The 26,548-nt window shown below is 47.0% G+C and overlaps 1 protein-coding gene across 9 annotated transcripts in view; it reads left to right on the plus strand.

Moving 5' to 3' along the window:
• rap1gap2a (RAP1 GTPase activating protein 2a) overlaps positions 1–26,548 on the plus strand; it is a 248,372-nt gene that overhangs the window by 168,768 nt on the left and 53,056 nt on the right. For 6 of the 9 annotated variants that reach the window (XM_080210970.1, XM_080210964.1, XM_080210966.1 and 3 more), the window contains exon 3: positions 18,917–18,952. The exons of 1 other annotated variant lie outside the window; for it this stretch is intronic. In XM_080210970.1, coding sequence (XP_080067096.1) covers positions 18,917–18,952 — 36 coding nt within the window. Of the gene's footprint in view, positions 1–13,787; positions 13,880–18,916; positions 18,953–26,548 lie in introns of those variants that run through there. 2 more of the 9 variants (XM_080210971.1, XM_080210972.1) reach the window with 1 other exon arrangement.

Here is a 26,548-nt window from a genome sequence, read left to right on the forward strand (position 1 = left end):
CGTTTCTATCCCTCTGCAGTTCTGTAAAAGGTTCATACGGACTTGAAATGGTAACTTTATATCTCTCTGTCCACAGATTCCGCCAGACCTGCTGAGCTTACCTGCACATTTTCTGTTTTTAATTCACTTAAATGTCTCCAGTTTATATTAATGGTATTGAGTTCACAATGCGGGAATGGACCATTCAGGCCAGCTGCGCTGTGCTGGTGTTTACACTCTGTTTGAACCTTCTCCAACTCTCCTCCGTCTCGCACATCTAACTACAGGGATGGCACAGTGGTTAGCACTGCTGCCTCACAGCAGCAGGGTCCCTGGTTCAATTCTGATGTTGGGTCACTGTCTGAGTGGCATTTCTTCCCGTGTTTGCATGGGTTTCCTCCGGGTGCTCCAGTTTCCTCCTGCACTCCAAAGATGTGCAGGTTAGGTTCATTGGCCGTTCTAAATTGCCCCTTAGTGTCGGGGTACTGGTAGAGTAAATGCTTGGGGTTATGGAGATTGTTGTCAGTGCAGGTTTGATGGGCCAAATGGCCTCCTTCTGCACTGTATGGATCCCATGATTCTACACCTCTATCCCTGTCTACCTCACGTTCCCCTCTACCATTAATGCAGCAATTCTATTCACATCAATGATGACAGCGTGTTCCTCAGAGTTCTTTGTGAATTCCTTATGGGATTTACTGATTTTCCTGGCCTGTAGATTTTGTCTCTCAGAAGGGAGACTGCATTCTTCATATCGACCCTAACCAGCCCTTTGTTAAGGACAGTGGGGTTAGAATAGATAGATGCTTGATGGCTGGCATAGCCACGATGGGCTGAATGGCCTCTAGTTGTGCTGTAAAACCTTGTGACTCTACAATATTCGAAATAGAGACAGGAATAGGTCATTTGGCCCCTCGAGCCAACACCGCCATTCAGTAAAGATCTGTCAAAGAATGATTTTAAAAGGTACATTAGGTCACCTCTCAACCTTCTCCTTTCCCCCCATGCTGACACTATAGTTAAGAAAGCCCACCACTGCCTCTACTTTCTCAGGAGACTAAGGAAATTTGGCATGTCAGCTATGACTCTCATCAACTTTTACAGATCCACAATAGAAAGCATTCTTTCTGTTGTATCACAGCTTGGTGTGGCTCCTGCTCTGCCCAAGACCGCAACAAACCTCAAAAAGTCCCAATCCCAATGTAGCCAATCCATCACGTAAACCAGCCTCCCATTCATTGACTCTGCAAAGAAGTTACTGTGAAAATCCCCTGGTCACCACACTCCAGCACCTGTTCGGGTACACTGAAGGAGAATTTAGCACGGCCAATACACTTAACCAGCATGCCTTTCTGACTGTGGGAGGAAACCCACGCAGACACGGGGAGAATGTGCACACAGACAGTGACCCAAACCGGGAATCGAACCCAAGTCCCTGATACTGTGAGGCAACTGTGCTAACCACCAGGCCATCCAAGGTTAGCAAATATTCCACAGTGGGTGGGAACTGAATTGGGGCTTCCTGAATTAATCTTATGTCGAAGTCTTCCAACAAGACAGAGGAGATTTTCCATCCATCCATTTGGGCTGGATATGTACCCAGTCCACCAGGGTGGAGGGTCAACGTCTGTTCTCCTGCACCATCAATGCCTTACAGTTTTTCTTTGACAACTCTCACCATTATCGCAGGTTGTCTGCAGCTCAGAAACACCGTGTCATTATGGGATGACAGCTCTGTGATGATGTACGCTACTTCATCTGACACATCAGGCAATCTTTTTTGCAAACAGCAAGATATAGCGCTATCTTTTGACAGTATCGCTGCTGATGGCAATTGCCACATAATGCTCACACATAACAGATTGCCTAAGCTTCGGTTATATTAATCCAGTGTCTGAGACACAAAGCACCTTAAGCACTACTCATAATGTGGACATTACTCGTTAATTAAAGATGCATGAGTCTCAGAAAGATGCAATAATGCATTCAATGAAATTGTCAAATTCAATTCTCCTGAAATATTTAGATTATTTGCCAACTATTAAACACTTTGGTCGGAGGAAACATTTTTTCACCCAAAGAGTGGTGAGCATGTAGAATTCATTACCACAGGAAGTAGTTGCGGCCAAAATATTGAATTTATTCATAGGGCAACTGGATATAGCACTTGGGGCGAATGGGATCAAAGGTTATAGGGAGAAAGCAGGATTAGGCTGTTGAGTTGGACCATGATCGTGATGAATGGTGGAGCAGGCTGGAAGGGCCAAATGGCCTTCTCCTGCTCCTATCTTCTGTGTTTCTATGTGCCTACGTGGGTTTCCTCCAGGTGCTCCAGTTTCCCCCCATGCTTCAAAGGTGTGCAGGTTTGGTGGATTGGCCATGCTCAATTGTCATTTGGTGTCCAGATACTCCAGCCTCCCAATCTCGTGTTTCCCGTCGCGGGGGGTGGTGCGTTGTTTGCGAGCGGTGGGATTCTCTGGTTCCGCTGCCGTCATTGGGAATTACCATTGATGTCACCCCACCTGCTCAGGAATTCCACGGACAGGTTGAGCTGCTGGCGGGACAGGAGAACCCCCCCCCTGGCGTGAACAGTCAGAGATTTGTGGCCCAGGTAGTTTAGAGGAATTAGGGGGGTAAATACGTGGTGTTACAGGATTAGGGCTTGGGTAAGAGCCTTGTCAGAGTTTAGGTATAGACTCAATGGGCTGAATGGCCTCCTTCTGCACTGGCAGGATTCTTTCACCCCTTGTCAATCTTAAGCTGGCTTCGCTAACCAAAATGATTAGGGTGGAGCATTGTTCTAAGGCCAATGCCAGAGACTCACTACAGCTTACCCTCACATTGTATTGCATTCAACTCACTGAATGCCATTGTATTGCCACAGGGATTAATATTTTTTAACTAACAGCTAATATCTCAACTGTTTGGAGTGCACCGAGGGCCAATCAGCAGCTGGGACATCCTGTTAAAAAAAAAACAGTAAGACCAGTGGTAGAATTCTGAGGTTTATTTCAAGATGGGGCCAGTTGAGAAAAGAGATTTTGTCTCTCTGCTCTGTGAAGGATGTCAGCAGAGGCAGGAGGAGACCCTCAATTGGCCATTTACTGACCTCAGTTCTGGTGCGAGTGGATGGGCTGCCTACAAGGTGGTGGGAGGGCAACAGGTAAGTCACCTGACACCCTCCCGATCCACCTTGCCCGCTTTCCCGTCACTCAGCCTTCTGCCAAATAGCTGGTAAAATCCTGCCCAGTGTGCGGGAGGCCCACGTGATGTACCACTGCCCTCGCTCACTGCAGGAATGAATCCAAATCCTGAGTTATCATTTGCAACTGGCTGGCAGAGCGTTCTCCACACAACAGAATGTCCTTCCCAAGCATGAATGGCAATTAATTAGTGCAGCAGGAATGGGAGAATCACCCCCCCCCCCCTACTGATTGTAAGGGGAAAGTTTCTCAATCGCAGACGATAACTTATATAGAATATCAGCCCAGAGTTGAGAAATGTCTGTAAATGCTCAAACTATCTGATTACAGCAATGGGACAACGTGTGTGTGTGTAAATTCAGATCAAAACACCAATGTAAAAATTTACTTAGGGCAAGTACTTAACAATGTGGGAGAGAATTCTCGGCCGTTCGTGTCGGCGGGATTCTCCAGTCCCGCCGGCAGCACACTCCCACCCGCGGTTTTCCTGCCAGCGTGGGGTGACGTCAGTGGGGATTCCCATTGGCAGCAACGGGAATCCCGCCACTAGCAACCAACGCTTTACCTCCCACCGGCGGGAAACATGCGACTGAGAGGCTGGAAAATCTCCCTCATCAACTTCCATCTGAGACAATGAGATATTAGCCAAATCGCAACAAAGAGCAAAGGAAATTACAGGACGGGAACAGGCCCTTCGGCCCTCCAGGCCTGCACTGACCATGCTGCCCGACTGAACTAAAACCTCGTACCCTTCCGGGGACCATATCCCTCTATTCCTATCCTATTCATGTATTTGTCAAGATGCCCTTTAAAAGTCACTATCATATCTGCTTCCACTACCTCCGCCAGCAGCGGGTTCCAGGCATCTACCACCCTCTGTGTAAAAAACCTGCCTTGTACATCCCCTTTAAACCTTGCCCCTCGCACCTTAAACCTCTACCCCCTAGTAATTGTCTCTCACACCCTGGGAATAAGCTTCTGACCGTCCACCAGTGGAGGGAGAGATCGAGTTAACAGTCAGGTGAAAGATCATCGACCTGAGACACTAACGTCTCTCTGCAGACATTAGCAGACACGCTGCAATTATACAGGGTCGTGGTGAGACCAAATGAGACCTAATGGTCTCCTTCTGCACTATAGGATTTCACGATTCCCTGACAGTAACACTGACCAAACATCTCGTCAAACATCTAACCCCATCAAAGCCAATCCATAGAATCATACATCACAGAAGGAGGCCACTCAGCCCTGTGTGCCTGTGTCATCTCGCTGGAAGAGCTATCCGATTAGTCCCACATCCTTGCTCTATCCCCTGCAAATAGTTCCTTTCCAAGCAAATATGGAATTTCCTTTCTAAGGTGACTATTAAATTTCCCGCCACTCTGGCAAAGTGTATCCAGATCACAACAACCTGTTGAGTAAAAAAAAACTCAGCCGGAATTCTGCCATCCTGCCCGCCCCTGGAATTCTAGCAGGTGGAGAGGTGGACCATGGAAAGATCTGTTGAACTGGGGCAGGAATGTCTGGGTTTTTTTAGGCGACCGTGGCTGAAGAATCCCACCCCTCATCTCCCCCTGCCTTTTCTTGCCAATTATCTTAAATTCTAAATTTCTTTTTAATCTTTAAAACATGAAGTGTGCTCGCCGTTAGTGTTAATCCAAAGCACTCTGAGTCCCGCAGGTTGCTTATTGCATGAGTAACTGAGGCCGTAATTCATTATCTGTGTATTAATTAATGACTGGGATTGAAAATCCACAGGGCACTAATCATTTAGCTTCAGGGAATTAATGATGTAAATGGCTTTCCAGAATTGGCGTGATATAATATCAATTGGCAAACAGAATATATTGCATCAAGTTTATTAAGTCATTAACTGAACTTGTTCAGGCATCCATCTGTAATAAATTACTATAGCAACATCGATCTGTGAGCAATGGACACCAATTAAATGAGTTAGATCGTTGTTTCTAATATACTTGAAGTCAGTCTTCAGATGAACTTGAGAGCAGAGATGTCCAAACCAGGTACAGAGGACAATGCATAGTCCCGTGAATTAATCCTGTTAATCCAAACTGTGCGGCCCAGGTAAACCATAGGAACAGGAGTAGGCCACACATCCTTACTACCTGCTCTGCTGTTCAGTAAGACAGTGACTGATCTGTGGCGGCCTGTCTCCCACTATCTTTGATACCCTTGTCGATCAAAAGTCAATCTGACTTTATCGGAACATTGATCTTGGCCTATTGGAATATGAACTCCCTGATTAAAGAGTCAATTGATGGGTCAATCGGAGAGTCTTTTCCTTGTATTTAACCTGGGGGTGTCAGTTCCTCTGGCACCGCACCACCCCCCCACCCCCACCCCCCTCCCCCTGGAGGCAGACTGCTGACTGCTAGCACTCTGTGTACTGCAGTTCGAGTTTGCTAATAAAGAAATGTTAGTAAAGGGACTTCTGCCTTTGAAGACTTATTACATTAACTCAACTTTGAAGATATTCAGTGATCCAGCCTCCACTGCGCCTTGGGGAAGAGAGTTCTAAAGACCAATGACCACCCCCCCCCACCCGAGAGAAAAATTTCCTCCTCATCTCCATTTTCATTGAATCTCCACAGTGCAGAAGAGGCCATTCAGCCCATCACATCTGCATCAACTCTCTGACAGAGTGTCTTACTCAGGCCCTCTTCCCCACCCTATCCCCACAACTCACACATTTATCATGGCTAATCCCCCTAACCTACCCGTCTTGGGACACTAAAGGGCAACTTAGCCTGGCCAATCCACCTAACCTGTACATTTGGGGACTGTGGGAGGATATCGGAGCAACCGGAAGAAACCCATGCAGAAACGGAGAGAATGTGCAAACTCCACACAGACGGTGATCCGAGGCCAGAACTGAACCTGGGTCCCTGGCAGTGTGAGGCAGCAGTGCTAACCATTGTGCCACCGTGCCACCCATTTGAAATGAGAGATCCCTTATTTCCATGTCAAGTCCTGTGGTACCAGATTTCCCCACTAGGGGGACATCCCGTCAGCATCAACAATGAAAGAAAAATACTGCAGATGGTGGAAATCTGAAATAAAAATGGAGAATGCTGGGCAAACTCAGCAGGTCTGGCAGCATCTGTGGAGAGAGAAATAGAGTTAATGTTGTGAGACTGTGTGACTCTTTTCTGGGCTCAAGCCCCTCTGAATGTCCCAGATTTCAATAAGATCAGCCCTCATTTTTCTCAACTCCAATAAATATACCCAACCCAAAGACTTGTTGCATTCACTTCATCCCTTTATCCCAGGAATCAGCCGGGTGAACATTCTCTGCACTGCTTCCAGTGCAGGTATATCCTTCCTTCAGTAAGGAGACTAAAACAGCACCCATCACTCTGCATACGGTCTCTCCAATGCCCTGTAGAGCTGCAACAAGACTCCCCTACTTTTATACTCCATTCCCCCCTTGCAATAAAGGCCAACGTTCCATTTGTTGTCCCACGGTGGCACAGTGGTTAGCACTGCTGCCTCACAACGCCAGGGACCTGCGTTCAATTCCAGCCTGTGCGTAGAGTCTGCACAGTCTCCCCCAGTGTCTGCGAGGGTTTCCTTGGGTGCTCTAGTTTCCTCCCACAGTCCAAAGCTATGTGGGCTGGACAGATTGGCCATGCTAAATTGCCCCTTAGTGTCAAGGGGGATTACCAGGGTAAATACATGGTGTTACGGGGATATGGTGCAGGTGGGACTGTTGTTGGTGTGGGTTTGGTGGGCCAAGTGGCCTCTTTCTGCACTGTAGGGATGCTATGAATCTAAATTTCTGCTTAGTGTGAGGGGATTAGCAGGGTAAATATGTGGGGTTACAGGGTGGGGTTGTTGTTGGTGCAGAGTCAATGGGCCGAATGGCCTCCTTATGCACTGCAGGGATTCTGTGTGAACTGTGGCTGTTTTGCCAGTCAGTGAGATTGTGGCTAATTTGTATTCTAACTCCATGTAGCAGCCTTGCGCTCCATATTCCTTTGTGCCCTTGGCTAACAAAAATCTATCAAACTGAGAGTTAAAATTCAACAAGCTTCTACTGCTTTTTGTGGGAATGAATTCCACACTTCCCCCAGCAAATGCTTCTGAACTTCTCTCTGGCCTGACCCTGGTTTTAAGGTTACGTCTCCTTGTCTTAAACCAGCTGAAATTATTTTTTTCAGATCTAACCTATTGATTCCTTTCAAAATATTAAAAGCCTCAATGAAATCACTTCTTAAACTAGTGTATTCCAGGGAATAAGAACACAGTTTATCTAATCCCTCCTCATAAACTAACCCTTGGAGCCTTAGAAACATTCTGATAAATCTGCACTCAACTCCTTCCATCCAATATATCCATTGTAAGATGCAATGGCCTGAACTGTGAACAGTGCTCAGTGTGAACTAACCTTTCTATAGATTCAGCATCATTACTGCCCTTTATATTCTGGACTTTGCAATCCCAAAGGCGGATGGATTAGGCTCATTTCCACTTCAGTCCCCTCTCTGTTATCTAACAAATACCTTCCCTTCATTTCCTTCCCCCACTTCTTCTTCAATCATTCCAGCACTTCTCCTTAGATGTTGGTTATCAAGTCTGAAGACTTATTAGGGTGGCACGGTGGCACAGTGGTTAGCACTTCTATCTCACAGGGCCAGGGACCCGGGTTCAATTCCCACCTTGGGTCACTGTCTGTGTGGAGTTTGCACATTCTCCTCGTATCTGCATGGGTTTCCTCTGGGTGCTCCGGTTTCCTCTCACAGTCCAAAGATATGCAAATTAGGTGGATTTGCCATGCTGAATTAACCCTTAGTGTCCAAAGATCTGTAGGTTAGATGGATTCGCCATGAGTAATGTGTGGCGTTAGGGGGATAGGGTGGGGGAGAGAGCCTGGGTAAGACACTCCATAAGAGAGATGGTCCAGATGGATGGGCCAAATGGCCTCTTCTGCACTGTGGGGACTCTATGATTCTAAGTCAAATTTCATCAGTCTAGGTCCATTGAGAAATTAGGGTGAAGACTGTAAAAGTTGATACACTACAGTTGGAAGATAAACAATCCTATTGATGAATATGATGATGGTTACAGGGGATCATCAATAGATTCCCCCCTCCCACTGTAGGCCTTGCGGAATTTGAATTCCCCTCTTGAGCGAGCAGGGGCAATAGGAAAGGAGCAGTGGGTATTAAAACCAGCAGTGCCTCGTGGGACCAAGGACTGCAGGCCAAGGGGTTTTGACCTGTGCACTGTTGCTGTAGAAGCGATGCGCTATTCACTGGAAGATTGGCCTCGGTGAGATTATTACAACGACCAAGCTAAAGAAAATACTAACCATCTAGCCACTGGGTTCAGAGACTCAAGTCCACCACCTAATGGTGTAAGATGGTTATTCAGGTGGCTTACCCAGAAGTGTCAGGAAGCAGACCTGGATTGCTCAATTATAGAGAGCACCTTTGGAGAACTGCTGGCCCATCCATCTTCTTCTTTTAGCTTTATTCCCCTCCCACTGGAGACCAAATCAAAGATCTGCATGAACTGTTTCTCTCAACTTTGGACATCATCAAATTAATGAATTGGACTCCTCACCAATATCCAAAACAAAGGCAGCAACCGTGAGATAGAGGTAATTTTCTCAATGGAAACGGGAGGGACCAGTTCATCTCATTTCATATGCATCCCTTTTTATACACAAATTAAAGCTCGCCCTTACTTTCAAACATCTCCATTCTCTCTCATCTTCCAGTCTCTGTGACCTCCTTTAGCCCCACAAGCTTTTGAGATTTGATATGATTTGATTTATTATTGTCACATGTATTAGTATACAGTAAAAAGTGTTGTTTCTTGCTAGCTATACAGACAAAGCATACCGTACATAGAGAAGGAAAGGAGAGGGCGCAGAATGTAGTGTTACAGTCATAGCTAGGATGCAGAGAAATACCAGCATTTTATGAGGTAGGTCCAGTCAAAAGTCTGATGGCAGCAGGGAAGAAATTTTTGTACCACTTTCCCAACGGAAGAAGGTGGAAGAACGGCATGGTGTCTCAGTGGTTAGCACTGCTGCCTCTCAGTGCCAAAGTCCAGGGTTCAATTCCAGCCTTGGGTCGCTGTCTGTGTGGAGTTTGCACATTCTCCCCGTATCTGCATGGGTTTCCTCCGGGTGCTCCGGCTTCCTCCCACAGTCCAAAGATGTGTGGGTTAGGTTGATTGGCCATGCTAAATTGACCCTAATGTCAAGGGGATTAGCAGGGTAAATGTGTGGGTTATGGGAATAGGGCCTGGTTGGGATTGTAGTCGGTGCAGACTAGTTAGGCTGAATTGGGTTGTAGGGATTCTATGATCTCTAGTCTCTGCCACCCCTGTGTTAAAGACACTATATAGATGCAAAGGGAATGGAGGATTCCAGAAACTGAAACACTTCCAGCCCCATTTCCAGTGGGCATGAAGAGCCGGTAGATAAACACCCTCACAATTACCCTCAGTTTCTTTATTAGTGTCACAAGTAGGCTTACATTAACACTGCAATGAAGTTACTGTGAGAATCCCCTAACTGCCAAACTCTGGTGCCTGTTCAGGCCCACTGAGGGAGAATTTAGCATGGCCAAACACATCTTCCAGATTGAGAGAGGAAACCAGAGGCCTTGGAGGAAACCCACACCAACACGGGGAGAACGTGCAGACTCCTCACAGTAATCTAAGCTGGGAATCAAACCTGAGTCCCTGATGCTGTGAGGCAGCACTGCTGACCACTGTGCCACCCTTACAATCTCACACAAAAAAATCCTGTCCTGAGGATGGAGATGCTACAGAAGCTCAGTGTGTGCCAAGTGTTTCAGACATAGGGGCTAAAGTAGGCTTAATTGCATCTAAACCATGATGCAACATCCTACACCCCAGCACTGACATTCCAGCTCTTAATGAGCAGGGAATATTGAGAGAAACGAACGCGTGTAAGTGAAATGTTTGGAAACACTGTAAAAAACACAGAAATTTATTTATTAGTCACAAGTAAGGCTTACATTAACACAGCAATGAAGTTACTGTGAAATTCCCCTAGTCACCACACTCTGGCACCTACAACACACCTAACCAGCACATTTTCCAGAATGTGGGAGGAAACTGGAGCACCCGGAGGAAACCCACCCAGACACGGGGAGAATGTGCAAACTCCGCACAAACAGTGACCCGAGCTGGGAATCGAACCCAAGTCCCTGGCGCTGTGAAGCAACAGTGTTAACCAGTGTGCCTCAATGCAGTAAGGACTCAAAAGGCAAAACTCATCCACTTGCTCTTTAAATCAGCATCTTCTCTGACCAAACTGAGGTGAACTACGATTCCGCACGGTGCTCTCCTCACGGAAGACGAACTGTTTCTCCGCTTGCGGACTCTCGCAGAACACAAAGTTTGTTGACTCGCTGTGAATCGAGAGAGTAGATCGGAGGGAAGGAAGGTCGCGCTGAGTAAGACGTGACAACTCCGGCATTGAGAACCGTTTAAAGGCACCTCCCCAGTCACTGCTGCCTTTAATTGTGGATGATTTCAGCGGCTGAATGCATTTTTTGTTTGCCCTGGTCAAATGAAAGTCTAGCATCAGTGAGTGTTTTGGTCCATGACAAAGGGCTTAAAAGCCATCAATAAATCACCATCCAAAAATGCCACTCTTATTGATTAGCCTCCCCTGAGATGTCAAGCCCTCTGCCTCTTCACCACTCCCGACACATTGTGGCGTGCCTGCATTTGTTTTACTGATAAATCGCAAAACCGAGAGGGTGAAACTCCAGGTTGAATACAGTGTGTGAGTGACAGACATGTACATCCTGCTGATTCTCATCAGCTCTTCAACACCAGGTTTGTATTTACTCCTTTGTGAGCAACGTGGGGCACGGATTCGATCCCGACCTTGGGTCACTGTTTGTGCAGAGTCCGCACATTCTCCCCATGTCTGCGTGGGTTTCCTCTGCGTGCTCCGGTTTCTTCACACAGTTCAAAGATGTGCAGGTCAGGTGGATTGGCCATGCTAAATTCTCCTTCAGTGTACCCGAACAGGCACCAGAGTGTAGCAACTAGGGGATTTTCATAGTAACTTCATATTGTTAAAGTAAGCCTACTTGTGACACTAATAAATAAACCTTTAAACATAAACTGTTGGGCCCGGGTTATATTGCTGGCCTGCATCGCTCCCAGGCCAAAGTAAATGTGGCAACATCTGCTCAGCTAAAACCTAATATCAGCAAAGAGAAATAGCCACTTTCCAAATCACAGGGCAGAACTTCCTCCTGTCTCTCGGGTGGGAGCTCAGAGCTGAGAAAGGGCACCTAACTCGGCGGGTTGGTGGTATAGCTGAACCCTCTTGCTTTCCTTCCTCTTCCAGATTTATATCCTGGGTGGGAAGGCCCATGATCGCCAACCACCTCACTGACACTTGATGCCCTCAAGTTGGCATTTTATAGCCACTTGAGAGCCTCTTGCCACCACTACTGGTATTAACCCAGCTGCATACGGCCCTGGTTAAACACACCACATACACCTGTACGGCAAGCTTGCCACCTCTCATGGTGGGCGGTGTGGATGGGGATCCTTGATCAAAGGAATAGACTTCCTGACTGATTATTGATTTTGATTTGATTTGATTTATTATTGTCACATGTACGAACATGCAGTGCAAAGTATTGTTTCTTGCTGGCTACATAGACAAAGCATAGCGTTCATAGAGAAGGAAAGGAGAGAGAGCGGAATGTAGTGTTACAGTCATTGCTAGGGTAGAGAAAGATCACCTTAATGCTTGGTAAGTCCATTCAAAAACCTGACAGCAGCTGGGAAGAAGCTGTTCTTGAGTTGGTTAGCTCATGACCTCAGACTTCTGTATCTTTATCCCGACGGAAGAAGGTGGAAGAGAGAATGTCCGGGGTGTGTGGGGTCCTCAATTATTGTAACAATTTTAATCAGGTGAGATGAGGTTGGCTTGCTTGAATATGAATTTGCTGATTAAGGGCCAAAGTGGTGGTCCAACTAGGGAGCCCCATGCTCGGTACTTAGACAGGAGTTTCAGATCCCTGGCACTCCCGATGTTTGACTGAGAGCACTCTGCTTAGTGTTGTTGGACCTTGTACGTAATGGAGTTTTAGTGAAGGAACCTCTGCCTCCAAGGATCTATTACTATTATGGTGGCTGTTTTCCCGAGGCAGTGGGAAGTGTAGACAGAGTCAACGGATGGGAGGCTGGTTTGAGTGATAGACTGGGTTATGTTCACAATGCTTTGTAGTTTCTTGCTCAGAGCAGGAGCCATACCAAGCTGTGATACCTCATGACGGTCAAGGGAAGCACCATGAGGACATTCTGAAGGCGTCACTGAGGAGTATCGATATTGGCGTTGAATTCTGAGAGGGGTTCTCACAGGATCACTGCACCAGGACGCAGCCAAATCAGAACCAGAGCTGCCTCCTTCGCAAACCAGTGCGGAGGCAGAGAAGAAAGCTAAATCAGCAAACTGTCCATAAACACAACCGTCTGCGGTACCTAATTGCAGCAGGAACTTCTGATAACAGATCACCCTCAGCAGCTAATATAACATGTCATCGCCATGGAGAGGGTCTAGAAGAGTTTGACGAGAATGATCCCTGGAATGAAGAGCTTGACATATGAGGTGCTTTTGAGGGCTCTGGGTCTGTACTCGATGGAGTTTAGAAGGATGAGGGGGGGATATGATTGGAACTTACAGGATACTGGACAGAGTGGACATGGGAAAGATTTTTCCATTAGTAGGACAAGCTAGGATCTGAGGGCACGGCCTCAGAATAAAGGGATGGCCCTTTAGAATCGAGGGAGGCAAAGGGTGGAATTCATTGCCACAGGCCAGGTCATTGAGTGTATTTAAGACTCAGATAGATAGGTTCGTGATTGGTAAGCAGATCAAAGGTTATGGGGAAAAGACAAGAGAATGGGGATGAGAAACATATCAGCCACGATTGAATGGTGGAGCAAGGGTCAAGTGGCCTAATTTGGCTCCTATATCTTGTGGTCTTATACCCAGCAAAACCCTATGCAACACCCCAGACGATGAACATGGTCGGCTAGATGGACAATCCCTTTGTGTTTGACCCATTACAGAGTTTGACACGAGTAAAATATGAAGACTTGAACTGGGGCTGGGCAGTGAGAAACGGCGAGTCAGTCTGACATCCCGCTGCGGTGATGATACGCCACGTTCTGCACGTGCACAGACTTGCCCACTATCGCTGAACAGGTTGAGCTGTGATCCTCAAAGCTCTGCCAGTGTGAATGATTAATTGCGGCGAGCTCTGTGCACAAACCGCCTCCACCTAATTCATTAGTATCAGTCTCGATGGCAGCTTTTGGATGGTGGCCCAAGACAGAGGAAAAGAATGCAGCTCGAGCCTCCACTTCCTGCCCAACCTGTTCCAGCAAGGTGCAGTTCCACTCTCCAGGAGAGAGAGAGAGGCTGTGAGAGTCGGGACCCCCCACCCCGTCACCATCCCCCACTCCAGTCCCGGGACGGAAGCTGACAGATAGATAAAGGTGCAGACTGATAGGGTCGGATGTGTCATCTGAGCAGAGAGCCCCCCCTGCTGCTGTAGCCCCCCCCCCTATCCCAGGTTAAACCAGCACAAGGAAGTGAAGACTATCGCATTCTCTGCTGGAGTGAGAGTTGCTCAAAGATGATTGCTTTTCTTAAGAATGTAGTAAGTATGTGGAAAGTGTTTTAATGGTTAGCATGTTCACTCAGTCTGATACGGCAACTGCTGTGGATTTGATTTGTTTTATTATTGTCACATACAATCTTTACAGTGCAGAAGGAGGCCATTCAGCCCATCGGGTCTGCACTGACCACAATCCCACCCAGGCCCGTAACTTCACATATCTACTCTGCTAATCCCATGACACTAAGGGTCAGTTTAGCATGGCCAATGAACCTAACCCACACATATTTCAGACTGTGGGTGGAAACTGGAGCACCCGGAGGAAACCAACGCAGACACAGGGAGAAAGTGCAAACTCCACGCAGACAGTGACCCGAGGCCAGAACTGAACCCGGGTCCCTGGCGCTGTGGGGCAGCAGTGCTAACCAGTGCACCACCGTGCCACCCGTATTGGGATACAGTGATTGCACACTATAAAGACAAAATAAACTGTTCATAGCATAAATGGGGGAGATGGAAAGGGAAGGGGGCAGAATGTAGTGTTACAGTCATAGGTAGGGTGTAGAGAAAGATCAACTTAATATAAGGTAGCTCCATTCAGAAGTCTGACATCAGCAAAGAAGAAGCTGTTCTTGAGTCCGCTGGTACATGATCTCAGACTTTAGTCTATTTTTCCCAATGGAAGAAGGTGGAAGAGAGAATGTCCAGGTACATGGGGTCCTTAAATATGCTGGCTGCTTTTCCAAGGCAGTGGGAAGTGTAGACAGAGTCATTGGCTTTGGATAATGACTTGATTCTGGAGCGAGATCTCCACCTTCCCTCATTTTAGGGTTGTTGCTTTTGGCCCGCGTAAATAATAAGTGACGGAGAGGTTTGTCATTTAGAGAAAGCTGCTTGCGGTGTTGTCCCTGCCATAGCGCCACTGGGTTCCCCCACTGGGCATCATGGTGACACAGTGGTTAGCATTGCTGCCTCAAAGCGCCAGGGACCTGAGACCAATCTGGAGTTTGCACGCCAAAACATTGTGTGATTTCAGGAAGAAATTAGATATAGCTTGGGATTAAAGAAATCGCAGGATATGGAGGGGGGAAGGCAGAATCAGGTTATTAACTTTGATGATCAGGCACGATCAAAATGAATGGTGAAGCAGGCTGGAAGGGCCGAATGGCCTACTCCTGCTTCTAGTTTCTATGTTTCTTCCCGTGTCTGCGTGGGTTTCCTCCGGGTGCTCCGGTTTCCTCCCACACTCCAAAGATGTGCATTGGCCATGCTAAATTGGTGTCAGGGGGATTGGCATGGGATTACGGGGATAGGGCCTGGGTGGGATGGTTGTCGGTGTAGCCTCGATGGGCTGAAAGGCCTCCTGCACTGCAGGGATTCGATGATCCAAGGCCAGATCGAAATGGTGTCTCTGTTGGCCCCTGCTGAGGACCAAATTCTCAGGCTGTTGTCTGTGCTTTGCAGAGATTCCACCGACTGTCAGAAGTTTCCTTGCTTTACCTCTTCCATTCCACTGACTTTGACATTTGAATGGCAACGGGAAGCCCTCGATTAAGTCACGTCTTACGCACGGCTTCAGCTGTGCCTCAAATAAATCTTTCAAACTTGACAGCAAAGTGACGGGATCGGGTTCCATTCCTGCTGCATTGCTGCCAAGTAACACCAACAGGACGGTATGAGTATGTAGTGGCACTACTACACAGTTATTCCTTTTAGAAGCCATTCCCTATGCCACGCCGTGCCAGCAGGAACACATGCATCGGCTTTTTTGTAAAAGGGAAAGTTTCATATTCCTTTTCCATGATGTCCATCCATTTTAATATGTTAAAGAAATAAGGTTTGCCAGATTGTAGATGCAGGAAGGAGAACAAACATCTACATGAGTGTCATGGTGGCACAGTGCTTAGCACCTCACAGCGCCCGGGTTCGATTCCCGGCTTGGGTCACTGTCTGTGTGGAGTTTGCACATTCTCCCCATGTCTGCGTGGGTTTCCTCCGGGTGCTCCAATTTCCTCCCACAATTCCAAAGATATGTTGGTTAGGTGTTAAATTCTCCCTCAGTGTACCCAAACAGGCGCCGCAGTGTGGCGACTAGGGGATTTTCACAGTTACTTCGTTGTAGTGTTAATGTATGTCTTCTGTGACACGAATGAATAACCTTAAGCTTAAACCACCTAGCTTCACATACAATGAGCTGCCCCTGAAGGATGTAAATGTGTTGGAAGCAGTCCAGAGAAGCTTTTATTGCCTGGACTGGATGGGACATGTTATGAGGCAAATGTTGAACAGGCAAGGCTTGTATCTAAGAACATAAGAACATAAGAAATAGGAGCAGGAGTAGGCCATCTAGCCCTTCGAGCCTGCCCCACCATTCAATAAGATCATGGCTGATCTGTCGTGGCTCAGTTCCACATTCCCGCCCTCTCCCCATAACCCTTAATCCCCTCGCTTATCAAAAACCCATCAACCTGCATCTTAAAAATATTTAGTGAGGCAGCCTCCACCACTTCAACGGGCAGAGAATTCCAGAGATTCACCGCCCTTTGAGTGAAGAAGTTCCTCCTCAACTCCGTTCTAAACCGCCCCCCCTTTATCTTGAGGCTGTGCCCCCTAGTCCTACTGTCCTTTCTGAGCGGGAAGAGTCTCTCCACCTCTATCCTATCCATCCCATTCATCATCTTATACGTCTCAATGAGATCTCCTCTCATTCTTCTAAACTCTAACGAGTACAAGCCTAGTTTATTCAGCCTCTCCTCATAGCTCAACCCCCTCAACTCCGGTATCAGCCTAGTAAACCTCCTCTGCACTCCCCCAAGGCCAAAATATCCTTGCGTAAGTGCGGCGACCAAAACTGCACACAGTACTCCTGCTGGAGCTTAGAAGCTTCAGAGGTGACTTGATTAAAATGTTGAGGATCCTGAGGGATTTTGAGAGAGTGGATGTCGAGAAGATGTTTCCTCTTGAGGAAGAATCTAGAATCAGGGGTCACTGTTTAAAATAAGGGGTTGTCCATTTAAGACGGAGGTGGGGTGGAATTTTGTTTACTGAGTCTTCGAAACTCTCTTCCTGAAAAGATAGGGGAAGCTGAGTCTTTGAATATTTATAAGGCGGTGATATGTAAGCAAGAGGGTGATTGATTATCGGGGGTAGGCGGGATGTAGAGTCGAGATTCCCATCAGATTAGCCATGATCTTATAAAATGGCAGAGCAGGCTTGAGGGGCTGGATGGCCTACTCCTGCTCCTTGTTCGCAAGTCTGTATATAAAACAGGAAGCACAGCAGCTACTTTGAATTCAACGACAGTATAATTGCCACCGTGGTTATAGGAAGATGGTTGGCCTGAACTCGGGGTGGTACAGGGGTTAGCACTGCTGCCTCACTGTGCCAGGGACCCAAGTTCAAATCCAGCCTCGGGTCACTATATGTGTGGGGTTTGCACATTCTCCCTGTATCTGCGTGGGCTTCATCCAGGTGCTCCAGTTTCCTCCCACAGTCCATAGATGCGCGGGTTAGGCGGATTGGCCATGCTAAAATTGACCGTGGTGTGAGGGGGAATTAGCAGGGTAAATGTGCAGGGGTTATGGGAATAGGGCCTGGTGCGATTGTAGTTGGCGCAGACTCGATGGGCCAAATGGCCTCCATCCACACTGTAGGAATTTTCTGATTCTATGACTCCAGGGCCAGAAATCTCTAAACTGCTCCTGTTCCACTGCTGCAACAAGGAAATTCCCAGTCCAGGGGAACATCAAATAGAAATAGTACTCAGGAATCTTTAACATCCCTGAGATCAGATTGCCAGTTATCACACTCCCTCCGTGCTGCACTAACCCATCAGCACTGCTTACACACTGAAGCTCTAGGCCAGCGCGCAAATCTACCTGCTACACAGAGGTGAGAATCTATTATCTAAATGAATCTGATAATGGATCAGACTCAATAAGGCCAAAGAGGAGAGCGGTAAATACAACTCCTGTACAAGTTAAACATCTTCAATTGCAAATAAACTCTTTATTAATCCCAGCAGAACAAACTTTCAGTAACAACGCAGGAGTGTTCTTAACAGCATCTGCAGAGAGAGAAGCACATAACAGATATTCTGCTGTAACCGTTAACTAGGCCGGATAATTGTTTCTTTAACATTTCTTTAAGGCACGGTGATGCGGTGATTAGCACGGCTGCCTCACAGTGTCAGGGATTAGGGTTCGATTCTGGCCTCAGTGCACTCTCTGTGTGAAGTTTATATGTTTGCCCTGTGCCTGCGTGGCTTCCTCCCACAGTCTAAAGACGTGGGGGTTAGATGGATGGGCTATGCTAAATTGACCCTTAGACTGGAACTTACCCGTCCCACCTCCCACTGTGCCAGTACGCTCCCGGGTAGAGTCCAGAACAAGGGGAAAGAACCTTAAAATTAAAGCTAGGCTCTTCACAGAGTGATATCAGGAAGCATTTTTTTCACTGGGGAAGCAATGGACTAGAGATATTGTCGCCAGATAATAAGAACATAAGAACATTTACCTCCGTCATCACCGCAAGCCACCCAACACCCCCACCCAGGGTGGCACTGTAGCATAGTGGTTAGCACTGCTGCCTCACAGCACCAGGGACCTGGGTTCAATTCCAGTCTCCAGTCGCTGTCCGTGTGGAGTTTGCACATTCTCCCTGTGTCTGCATGGGTTTCCTCCGGGTGCTCTGGTTTCCACACACAGTCCAAAGATATGTGGATTGGCCATGCTAAATTGCCCCTTAATTTCAGGAAGATTAGCAGGGTAGATATGTGGGGTTATGGGGATAGGGTGGGATAAGAACATAAGAAATAGGAGCAGGAATGGCCATCTAGCCCTTCGAGCCTGCCCCGCCGTTCAATAAGATCATGGCTGATCTGAAGTGGATCAGTTCCACTTTCCCGCTTTCTCCCAAGATTGTTGCCAGTGCAGGCTCGATGGGCCAAATAGCCTCCTTCTGCCCCTCCCAGCAGCAGTTACAGAGAAAGTTTGATGTTTCAAAGCATGAACTGTGAAGGTTTGATTGTGCAGCTATGTTTTAGTATTAGTTGACTGTGTTTTCCTTCTTCTTCCCCAGTCTACGGAGTTTTTTGACATGCTGGAGAAGATGCAGGTAAGTGACTGTTTATACTGGGGAGTGTTGATACTGAGCGTAACCAGTGGAGGCAACAAGAGATGACTGGAATGTCTTGGGGAGCCCTATTCCACTGGCCACTCAATATGCCAAAAGGCTGACGCGGATTTTACGCATGTAAAGAAGTAGGATTGGATTTATCAGCTTGGCCAATGGTGATTGAAGGGCATGTGAAACCCTGTATAGAGGCTGTACTGGGGCATTGTCATTACCCTAACAGGTCACACATCAAGTTGCATGAAGAGTAAACTTGAAATCGTAAGATCCCTCCAGTGCAGAAGGAGGCCATTCAGCCCATCAAGTCTGCACCCACAGAGTATCTTACTCAGGCCCTCTCCTCCAACCTATCCCCCTAACTCCACACATTTATCGAGGCTAATTTCCCCTGAACCTACACATTTTGGGACACTAAGGGGCAACTTAGCATGGCCAATCCACCTAACCTGCACACCTTTGGACTGTGGGAGGAAACTGGAGCACCCGGAGGAAACCCACATAGAGAATTCACCCGAGGCTGGAATTGAACTGGGTTCCTGGCGCTGTGAGGCAGCCGTTCCAACCACTGTGCCACTAAGGCTCCGGATTGGAACGAGGGCTAACATCAGAAACTTACATAAGACAACGTAATATAGTGTCTTTAACATAATAAAACATCCCATGGGGCTTTGCAGGAGCATTGTAAAACAAGTTATTACACTGAACCGTAGAGGAAGGTGTTTGGTCAGATGGCAAAAAGCTATCACAGAAATTGGTTTAAGGAGTGTCTTCATGGAGAGAAGCGCGGGAGAGGGGCAGAGAGAGGTGTGACTGTAAGAGAAGCCACATTACAAAGAATCAGATTTGAAAGTTTACCCTGAAATGACCCCTTCCTTCCACAGTAACAACACATCATCCCTTAGTTTTTGTCAAACCTTTGCTTGATTGAGACTATATTCCCTCATACACATCCTTTCTCACACTATCCTGACCAGTTCAATACTGTCCCCACCAATAATCTCTATAAATAATCAGAAGAGACTTGTGGTCAATTCTTTATCACTGTTCCCACGCCATCTTGAAGAAAGTGGTCTCGACTGTGATGTTGTCATTCTAGTCACACTCCAACCCAAGTCATACCCTTACTGAAAGGACACAAGCGCACGTAGATATTCTGAACACACGCAGATTGACACAAACACAGAGACACACTTGGATCTATATCATCGTTCCTTCAATGTCACTGGGTCAAAATCCTGGAATTCCCTTCCTAACAGCACTCTAGTTGTACCTACACCTACCAACTGCTCCAGGTTCAAGAAGACGGCTCACCACCACCTTCTCAAGGGCAACTAGGGATGGGCAATAAACACTGGCCAGCCAGCGCGCGCGCACACACACACACACACACACACACATATACACACACCGCACACAGACACACACACACACACTTTCACAAACTGACACACGCACACACACACCACATCGAGACACACACAGACACACACACAACATAGAGACACACACACACGCCACATAGAGACAGACACACACACACATCACTTAGGGACATACACACACACACACACACACACACACACACACACACACACACACACACACCACTTAGAGGCATCCACACACTCAGAAACTGACACACACCACACTACACACAGAGACATGTGCACATACAAATTTGCACACACGTACACACACTTATACACAAAACACACAGATTCACAGACATAAACTCTTGAATGGGGATTTTCTGGAGACCACACAATAACTTTAATATTCTTCCCTTTGCTTGACCAAAGGTCAGGGATCTTCTCAGTGATTTCCCGTGCTGAGATCAATGATCTGACCGCACACCGGGAGTGGAAGTGGGACCTGAGCTCTCTGGTCTGTGAGGCTAATTAACATATCGGCTGGTAGAGTTAGTGACTGAACCCCCCGAGGAGGGGCCCATCACGGGAGGAGTTTAGTGCCTTTTAATTTGCAGCGATTCATTTTGCAGTCGATAGATTTCTGTCAGTGTAGCCGATGTTTGCCGGAGAGACACATTTCCAAGAAGACAGTGTCTCTATCAAGATTTACAAGTAACCCGTAGCCGGCAGTCCCACGGACGGTAATGGCGAGCAGTCAACACTTGCCTCAGCTCCTCGCTGCACCATTTACCCGTGACCAGTTAACAAGCAATTAGTCCCCTGGAGAGAGAGAGGGAGAGAGCCCACACTGACAGAATGCCAAGAGGAGATATTTATACTGCTCTCAGTGTGATCGCACAACTTTGAAATAGTGGGGACCAGCGACGTGTTAGCTCTGAGCTATGAGACAATTAAAGCAGAGATATATTAAACCACACAAAGCAAGTACACCCAAATCACATCAGCTCCAACCTATCTGTGGTTTGGTCATTTGTGTCTAGAAAACAATGGATTCTGGGGAAACACTGAGGATATTTTTTTCCCCTCGATTTTGTTTCCTCATCCCAGGCTTATTTTGTTGCCGACACTGTTGGCGGAATTCCCCGGCCGCGCTGGTCTAAAAGCCGGAAATTCCTGCCCGATTGTCAATGGCTCTTCACATCCCGTCCGCCAGAATTGCAGCGGCAGGCGGGATGGGAGAATTCCGGCCGTTTAACCCTTCGAAGACGGCGAATGAGATCCAGGGTGATACCGCAGTTGGCCTGCCCCAAATGGCTCACGGGGAATGTGTCTTAATTGGACCCGGGTTCAATTCCCGGCTTTGATGTGGAGTTTGCACTTTCTCCCTGGGTCTTTGTAATTTGGATTACTCGCAGTTAAAGAACGAAGAACAGTACAGCACAGGAACAGGCCCTTTGGCCCTCCAAGTCTGTGCTGATCACAGTGCCTGCCTAAACTAAAACCGTATGCACTTACAGAGTCCGTATCCTTCCATTCCCACCTTAATCCATGTATTTGTCTAGTTGCTCCTTAAATGCCCCTATTGTATCTGCTCCCACCACCTCCCAGGGCAGTGCGTTCCAGACATTCACCACCCTCTGTATAAAAAAACTCACCTCGCACATCTCCTCTAAACTTTTCCCCACGCTGCTTAAACCTATGTCCCTTAGTACTTGACTTTTCTACCCCAGGAAAAAGCTTCTGACTAACCACTGTCCATGTCACTCATAATCTTGTAAACCTCTATCAGGTCACCTCTCAACCTGTCGTTCCAGTGAGAACAAACTGAGTTTATCCAACCTCTGCTCCTAGCTAATACCCTCCAGACCAGGCAACATCCTGGTAAACCTCTCCTGTAACCTCTCCAAAGCATCCACACCTTTCTGGACATGTTTTGGAGAGGGTACAAAGAGAAGAGTCAATCTGGATTGACACTGAGATTTCACTTTTCTCTCTGAGAAACAAAGGGAGGAATTTTCCAGCCACGCACACCTCAAGACCAGAAATTTCTGCCCAAGTTCATGGATCTTTGAATAGTCCGCCAAATCTTCTGTACTGCCCACCTCGATTCCAGTATGACTGACCTTCGGGTAAGCATTCTCCAAGGCGGCCTTCACAACACACGACAGCGCAGAGTCGCTGAGCAGAGACTGATAGCCAAGTTCCGCACACATGAGGACGGTCTCAACAGGGATCTTGGGTTCATGTCGCACTATCTGTAACCCCCGTGGCTTGCCTGGGTTTGCAAAACCTCACTTACTGTACTGTCTGGAGACAATACACATCTCTTTAAACTGTGATCAGTGCTCCTACCACTCACATTATCAGCCACTTCAGGTCTTGAACAGCAGGTTAGGTGTAAGGATTCGCATTTTAATCAGTAATCTCTAAACTGTCTGTGCTTTATATGCTCTGTCTGAGGCCAGAACTCTCCATTCACCTGACGAAGAGGCTGTCCCCTCGAAAGCTTGTGAGAATATTATCAAATAAATAGGTTGGACTAAAACCTGGTGTTGTCAGACTTTTTACTGTGTCACCTCGATTCCCACAGATGGGAAATTTTCCGCCATAGTTTCAGCCCCCTTAATCAACCTTTATTCAATTCTCATTTTTAAATACGCCTTTTTTGGTGGCAAATTAATTTGTGAATGAAACAGATTTGAAAATGCTGCCCAATTGTACTAGCTCATGGAGGATTTTATGTTCTATGGGGTTGAGCAGAAATTTCAAGGACATAAAGCACCTTGAGAAACAAGCACAATTTTAAATGCAGTTCATGCCAGCATTGTGAATTCAGCCCACAGCAGAAACCGCCGCTTGTTTTCATAGAATCCCTACAGTGCAGACAGAGGCCATTCGGCCCATTGAGTCTGCACTTGCTCTTCAATGTAAAGCATCTTACATTGGCCCTATCCCTGTAACTCCACATATTCACCCCGATAATCCCCCTAACCTACACATCTTGGGACATCAGGGGGTGGCGACGGCTTAGTGGTATTATCACTAGACTATTAATCCAGAAACTCAGCTGGGGGACCTGGATTCAAATCCTGCCATGGCAGATGGTAGAACTTGAATTCAATAAAAAATATCTGGAATTAAGAATCTACTGATGAAACCAATGTTGATTATCGGGAAGACCCATCTGGTTCACTAATGTTCTTTAAGGAAGGAAATATGCCATCCTTACCCAGTCTGGCTTACATCTGACTCCACAGTCACAGCAATGTGGTTGACTCTCAACTGCCCTCCAAGGGCAGCTAGGGATGAGCAATAAATATTGGTTAACCAGCAAAGCCTATACCCCACAAACAAATTAAAAGAGACTACAGGATAATCTAGCATGGCCAATCCACTTAACCTGCACATCTTAGGAGTCTCTCCACAGATGCTCTCAGACCTGCAGAGATTTTCCCGCATTTTCTGTTTTTGTTACCTTTACGGTTCATTTTCTCATTGACCACCTATTAAAGCATTTCGCTCGCAACAGATTTAACAGTTAATAATGGTCGCTCTCTAACATAGTCTGACATGTCCCTTGCTTTCCATAAGAGGTTGGAGAGAAGCCAGCTATTGATTTGCAGTTTGAGAAATCAGTTACTCAATGCTGAAGGAGCGAAGTGACTCGAAAGTCAAAATGGTGACATTGACTCTTCCAGCTGTGTAAACTAAGACCGCATACAAATATAAAGCCCCGAGGTACCTCGAGCTTTCCTATTCAGAGTGAAAACAACACCAGATAAGAGTGACACCGGCCATGTGCCTTTCTACTCTTACTTCATTAAAACAAATCGATATTTCCGATAAAATCATGACTAAACGCAGCATTCCCTGTTGGTCGGGCATTGTGCAAGTCTTGTGAGGTTTTTTTTTAAGTTCTCCCCGAGAGATTGGCAGCTCTGGTTGCCCTTGAGCTGAACAGTGCAGAGGGTAGTGAAGAGGCAATGACGTTACTGCGAGTCTGGAGTCACGCAGAGACCGAAGTGGGTAGGGGTGGCAGATGGGTCTTCGACCACTGATGGCAGTTGTCACGGTCAGAAGTCTCACAACACCAGGTTAAAGTCCTGGTGAGACTTCTTACTGTGTTTACCCCTGTCCAACGCCGGCATCTCCACATCGTTGTCACGGTCACCATTTCTGAGACTAGCTTTATATTCCGCATTTATGAATTGATTTTAAATTCCGTCAGTTGCTGCGGTGAGATTTGAACCCATGTCCCCAGAGGCATGTACCCTTGACCTCTCTGAGCCCAGTGACATTATCACCATCCTTCCACTATGCACCCGCCCCGCAACCCCCCTCCCGTCCCCACCCAGCAATGTATTTATAGATTAGATTTTATTCACGAGATGGACCCCCAGCACTATCGACACAATTCGTTAAAAGGCTTTAAGTCATAATTCTGCTTTTGCTTTAAGATTGTTCAATTTTGATTTGATTTATTGTTGTTACTTTTTTTTATTAGTGTCACAAATAGGCTTACATTAACACTGCAATGAAGTTACTGTGAAAATTCCTTATTGGTATACAGTGAAAAGTATTGTTTCTTGCCCGCTTTACAGGAAAACCATACCGTTGGTAGAGAGGGAAAGGAGAGAGTGCAGAATGTAGTGTTACAGTCATAGCTAGGGGAAAGATCAACTTAATATAAGGCAGGTCCATTCAAAAGTCTGACAGCAGCAGGGAAGAAGCTGTTCTTGAGTGGGTTGGCACGTGACCTCAGACTTTTGTATCCTTTTCCTGACAGAAGAAGGTGGAAGAGAGTGAAGGTGACTGTCCCATCCCATTGTGCTGATTTTTGAGCGCAGCGGGTCCGGGAGATTCTAGTACCAGCCAATCCATACAATTCGCACCCAGGCCTGAGTACGTCTCCCAGCGCCAGATTTCTAGTGCCATCAGATGAAGCAAGAATGTATGTTTCCAAGCTCAGCACTTTCATTTCCTGCCAAAAGGAGAAAGTGGTCTTGAGCACTGATGTAGGAAAAGAGCAACTGCAATGTTTCCACTTTTCAGTTTATTGATTGCGATACATGGTCAAAAACAATCGCAGTTGGGTCAACACACTTTAACGCGGCAAAATACGCTGGTTGTGATGATAATTCATCGTTCTGGTTCGCCTCAGGCACACACACCATCAATAACACGTGCACAATCAGTCCTTCACAATGTAAGTTATAACTCATTCAATATTACCTCCCACTCCTGTGATTGCTTTTTAATTCATTCATGGGACATGGGTGTCACTGGCCAGTTGGTCATCCCTAGTTGCCCATGAACTGAGTGTCTTGCTGGGCCATTTCAGAGGGCAGTTGAGCGTCATCCACATTGCCGTGCCTCTGGAGTCACATGTAATTTAGGTAAGGACGGCAGATTTCCTTCCCTAAATGAATGAGATAGGTTTTTCCGACAATTGACAATGGTTTCATGGTCATCAGTAGATTCTCAATTCCAGTTTTTTTTTTAAACTGAGTTCAAATTTCAACATCTGCTGTGGCGGGATTCGAACCCGGGTCCCCAGAACAATGGTTGAGTTTGACGCCAATCCACCGAACCTGCACATCGTTGGAGTGTGGGAGGAAACCGGAGCGCCTGTAGGGAACCCACGCACAGACATAGGGAGAACGTGCAAACTCTACATAGACAGTCACCCAAGGTTGGAATAGAACCCGGGTCTCTGGCGCAGTGCTAATCACTGTGCCACCGTGCCTTAGTAGCGGTTGAGGAAGCTGGTGCCCAAAGTTAGATAGGAGCGGCATTGATGTCCTAATGACCTTTTCCAGTCACGCTTGAGTATCTCCTCACTGAAAAAGCTGACCTTTGTGTGGTTGCTAACCCTAAGATAAGCATCTCTAGCAGTTTTCACAGACTCTGCGGTAACTAACGGACTGAGAGTCGGGCACAGGCAAAATCTTAGCCCGTTGATTTAATTGTGAAGTGGGGGGGGAGGGTGGCGACCAAGCTAAAGTCCAGACATCTCTGTCTCCCTTTTGGCAGTAGCCATGGCAATGAGATACGGAGCAGGATGTGTGTTTGTTGATCTACTTTGCAAACTCATTGGCTGGAATTTTACTGGCCCGCCCGCCACAGGAATCGGAGTGGGCGAGGGGCAGAGCGTGGGAAGGTCCATTGACCCCCGGGCAGTTTCGGGATGAGCGAGGTTGTAAAATCC

The sequence above is a fragment of the Carcharhinus amblyrhynchos genome, chromosome 23 (assembly GCF_965287045.1).
Source record: "Carcharhinus amblyrhynchos chromosome 23, sCarAmb.v2.hapA, whole genome shotgun sequence".
NCBI lineage: Eukaryota > Metazoa > Chordata > Chondrichthyes > Carcharhiniformes > Carcharhinidae > Carcharhinus > Carcharhinus amblyrhynchos.